General features: G+C 37.3%; 1 protein-coding gene across 1 annotated transcript in view; it reads left to right on the top strand.

The window, feature by feature from the left end:
* Positions 1 to 4,872, top strand: part of LOC119587186 (protein slit-like) — a gene marked incomplete at its 5' end in the record, with an annotated part of 127,937 nt that extends 123,065 nt beyond the window's left edge. Inside the window, 14 exon segments of the mRNA XM_037935950.1 lie at positions 113 to 184; positions 286 to 357; positions 485 to 556; positions 681 to 752; positions 858 to 1,038; positions 1,155 to 1,354; positions 1,557 to 1,696; positions 1,826 to 1,995; positions 2,106 to 2,304; positions 2,412 to 2,646; positions 2,797 to 3,020; positions 3,154 to 3,368; positions 3,570 to 3,744; positions 3,908 to 4,872. Coding sequence (XP_037791878.1) covers positions 113 to 184; positions 286 to 357; positions 485 to 556; positions 681 to 752; positions 858 to 1,038; positions 1,155 to 1,354; positions 1,557 to 1,696; positions 1,826 to 1,995; positions 2,106 to 2,304; positions 2,412 to 2,646; positions 2,797 to 3,020; positions 3,154 to 3,368; positions 3,570 to 3,744; positions 3,908 to 4,134 — 2,254 coding nt within the window.

Here is a 4,872-nt window from a genome sequence, read left to right as displayed (position 1 = left end):
TTTTCTTCTATTTTCTTTTTTTTCTTCATGTGCAGTATGCTTTTAATTTTATATAATATTTATTAGTCAAGCCAGTGCATCTATTACCATTTTAAATTACTCCTCTTTGCAGGTACTTGGATGTAAATGAAATCACAGAAATTGATGCCGAGCGCCTTTCTCACCTGACTGCCCTGACGAGATTGTAAGTTGTACGAAGCATCAGATTCTTATGAGTTTTTGTTTCTAAGTATGTGTTAATGTTTGACTTTTATGTACAACTAAAACGTTTTTGTGCCATTTCAGGGACCTGAGTAACAACCAGATTGCAGTATTACAAAATAACACCTTTTCCAGTCTCCACCAGCTCTCTACACTGTAAGTGGTTGAGGCTCTCACCCTTTCCTCTCATTGGAAGACAGTGAAAAAAGATATCAGTGTGCGGTTATCATCATCATCTCGTCACGGCTAATGTAACAGACATTTTTTTTCATATTATTTTCAGTATTGTAAGTTACAACAAGTTGCAGTGTATGCAGAGGGACTCACTTGCAGGCCTGCGAAAACTTCGCATTCTGTAAGTTAATTTTCATTTTCTCTTTATTTCCTCATGCTCACTTTAAGTTTGAACAAATGACACACACGAAAAAATACTGTGCATTTTACTGTCCATCTAATTAGTATTTCTATTTTTTAAATAGGTCAATTCATGGTAATGATATATCAAGGATACCAGATGGAGCCTTCCGGGACCTAGATTATATCACACACATGTAAGTAGAAAAATCAGTCCTTATTTGCTTTGGTCAATAAACTGTACCGGTATTTATTGCATAAGACATGTTCTAAATAAACATTTTTACTCAATATTTTTACAGAGCAATGGGAGCAAACCCTCTGTACTGTGACTGCTCACTGGCATGGTTCTCTAACTGGGTGAAAGGAGACTATGTGGAGCCTGGAACTGCTCGATGTGCTGAGCCACAAGCCATGAGGGATAAGCTGATTCTTACCACACCTACACAGGCTTTCCACTGTTCACAGAAAGTTCCAGATGAGGTTAGTCAGCACTATAGAGACAGCATGATGTATTGTTAGAATGAAGCAGTTCATTTGTTTTGTCAATGACATTTCATACAATATACAAATACTGATTACCTCTTATTTCTGTTTAGGTTCTTGCCAAGTGTGATTTGTGTTACACTCATCCTTGTGAGAATGAAGGAGTATGTCAGCCACTCCCTAACCGCAGCTACAAGTGTATCTGTCCCCCTGCTTATCATGGTCCAAATTGTCAATACAAAATTGATGCTTGTTATGGCAATCCATGTAAGAATATGGGAACATGCAAAGTTCTTGAAGCAGGAAGGTTTAGGTACGTATGCTAAACAGATAACATATTTTCCTTATCATTAAAAAACAACTTTTCAATATTAGAAATTTTACATATTGGATGATGATACTGAAGCATTTATACATCATGTTTTTATAATTCATATATTTGGAAAAGGAATCTCATCATTGTTACAACTAATTCATCATAGCAAAATTCATGGGAAACTTCTATCTTCTTTCAGCTGCCATTGCCCTCCAGGCTTTGAAGGGGATCGGTGTGAAATTAACATTGATGACTGCGTAGAAAATAAGTGTGAGAACAATGCTACTTGTGTTGATCTTGTTGAAGAATACACATGCCAGTGTAACCCTGGCTACACAGGTCAGTTTCTGCCTTTACAAAAGAGAATGGATTTGTGTAACTTACACTTCTTTGATACATGTGCATGATAATGCAAAAACCTAAAAATATAAGATTTCTTAAGGTAATAATTATCATTAATGCTCTCAGGTGATTACTGTGAACGCAAGATACCATTCTGCAGCAGAGAGTTCAATCCCTGTAAAAATGGTGCCACTTGTGTGGATCACTTCACCCACTATGAATGCCAGTGCCCTCTCGGGTTTGCTGGTGATAACTGCACAGAAAATGTTGATGACTGTGCCAACCACCTGTGTCAGGTATTTGATTATTTGTGTCATTGTTGTTATACAGATTATTTTATTTTAAACTTTCACATTTGTTGAATCATTTTAAGCTGATAATACATGCTATCTTTAAATTTTTGCAGAATGGAGCATCATGTGTTGATGGTGTGAATGAATACACTTGCAAGTGTATTAATGACCATACTGGCAAGTTTTGCGAAGTGGGTCCAGCAGTGTTCCTTCAGACATCTCCATGTCAGCAAAATGATTGCCAAAATGGGATATGTTTTGTTCCTCCCAACTCCAAGGATTATGTGTGCAAATGTTCACCTGGATTTTCAGGTAGATATAACAATATGAAACCTCCGTAAACTGATGTATTATAAAGTGCAAAAGACATTAGTTTGAAAACTTATTGTTCAATTTCAAATCAAACATTATGATTCCAGGAAAGCATTGTGAATACTTGACACGTGTACATTTTGGAAACAACAACTCCTTTATTGCCTTGGATCCATTGAAGACACGACCCTCTTCCAATGTCACACTGCATTTCCGAACAAACCGCGAGGATGGAGTGATCCTTTACACTGGGGAATCCGCTCATCTTGCAGTGGAATTATTTAAAGGCAGAATTAGGGTTTCCTATGATGTTGGCAACTATCCAGTCTCTAACATGTTCAGGTAATTTTTTTTTCTTTGTTTTAGGATTCAGGAGAAAAACTGCAAAAGACTTGGATTTAATTTTTTTTCTGTGGATTATCTAGAGTGGCATGTGGCTGTGGGTATGTGTATATGTATGTCTTTTTTATTAATTATGATCTTCATTTTCAGTTATGAAGTAGTGAATGATGGAAACTGGCACAGTATTGAACTCATCACAGTGAAACAAAACTTCACAATGCGCATTGATCGAGGTACCGCTCGTTCCATTGTCAATGATGGAGTGAATGAATACCTCCAGTTGTCTGCACCGCTTTTCATTGGTGGTCTCCCCAAGGAGGCAGCTGAATCAGCAAATAAACGATGGCATCTTCGTGACACAGGGAGTTTCAGCGGTAAGTTGTATTACCTGATATTGATGATGGTTCAGGTCATGAAGATAAAAATCAAAAGATATGCATGAAAAAATAACAATTAAGAGGTAATGCAGTAATAGTATATTTAGAATAAAATTCAATGCTTTTTCAGGGTGCATGGAACGGCTTTATGTGAATGGCCGACTGACTGATCTTGGATCTGGCCAGCAACATAAGGTATCTCCAGGTTGTGGTGGTGAGGAAACTGTCAGAGATCAAGGTCTCAATGGGCTTGGAGTGGTCCAAGTAGATGTTGAGACTACCACCCTTGCAGGTGCAAAGCACAGTGGCCGCCGCCGCAACAATGTTGTCAATAATGAAGTACAGGTAAGTGTGTAGACGATGGGAACTAGCCACAGATAGTTAAAATTTTACTAAATGTGTGATTATACCATATAATAAGTAAATAGAGTGTTTGGATTTCAGCATATGTACAAGCCTATGCTGGAAGAGTATGTATAGTGTACAGTCACCACACTGCAATATGAATAATTGTTTTTACAGTTGTTCATTTTACAATTGTTTCAGGTCCATCCACCAGCAGTTGAAGAAGCTCAGAAAGAAGCAGAGGACATAGCCATGGCAGATGCTTGTGAGAATCACAAGTGCCGCCGTGGACGATGCAAGCCAAAACGTAATTCAGATGGCCAGGATTATTACTGTCGTTGTCGCACTGGATGGTCTGGCAGGTTCTGTGATCAAGGTAAATGTCACTTTTGGTAAATGTTATTTTGATTTTGATTGTTTTATAGTTTGTAACTAACAAAGAGTAATATTAGAATTTTGCCTTTTTTCAATAATTTTATATTTTCATTGCAAAATGCTATCACTTTGTCATAACAAATTTTAATGGGACATATTTTCAGCTCCAACATGTCGCAAGGAACAGTTTACAGAGTATTATGTAGAAAATGGGTGCCGTTCAAGAAAACCCATTAAGAATGCTATATGCAGTGGAACATGTGGCACTCACTGCTGCAAACCACGCAAGACTAAGCAACGCAAGGTTCGACTTATTTGTAATGATGGAACATCATATACAAAGGAGATTGAAATCATCAGGAAATGTCGTTGCTCCAGACGGTGTTACTAAAGAAGAAAATCAATGTGAAAGGTTTAGAAAAGACACTACTAAAAGAGCATTAGAGTGCTATATATGTGGCTTGTTTGATATCAGTCTAAGTGAAATATAGCTTGAGGGAGGCAAACATGTTCACATACATGTTGAGAAAGTATTAAAAAGGGTGTCTGCATCAACCAGTGAAGGACAGTAGATTAATGGTCTTTTCCAGATATGTGTAACTGGAGCTGATGAGCTGACACCCAGGGTTGAAACTTATATGTAATCATATTATTGTAAGATTCTATTAGAATAACTGTTGAAGCCAACAAGTTACCTCCTACATGTCCTGTACCCATGGACCAAACCAGTGACTTTGCATTTTCTTTGCCCAATTTCACAAATGTATTATAGACCTAGACAGTTCTGGTAATTTCGTGCAGAGATATAATACTATAATGTGTCAGATTAGAATTGGTTATCAACAGGTATCCCTAAGATAGTATATATATCTTTGTCTTAAGTGGTCAGTTTAGAAACAGGCTGTTACTGTAATTGTGTTTTGATTGCCAAAGGAATGGCAGAAAATACTAGAGGCAGCCAAAGTATGAATCATTCTGTATACACAGAATGGGACACCTTCAGAGAGTTTATGTTTTAATGAGCAAGCAGAGGGAGGACAGTAATATTCATTGAAATAGAGATAAATAAATGCTGTTTGACTTTGTAATAGTTCAGCTTTATCCAGAGAGGTCACCTTTGCCATTTTAT

Source organism: Penaeus monodon, chromosome 22 (assembly GCF_015228065.2).
Source record: "Penaeus monodon isolate SGIC_2016 chromosome 22, NSTDA_Pmon_1, whole genome shotgun sequence".
In the NCBI taxonomy this organism is placed as follows: Eukaryota; Metazoa; Arthropoda; class Malacostraca; order Decapoda; family Penaeidae; genus Penaeus; species Penaeus monodon.
The sequence above is the reverse complement of the archived record's forward strand: the minus strand, read 5'-3'. Positions and strand labels throughout refer to the sequence as shown.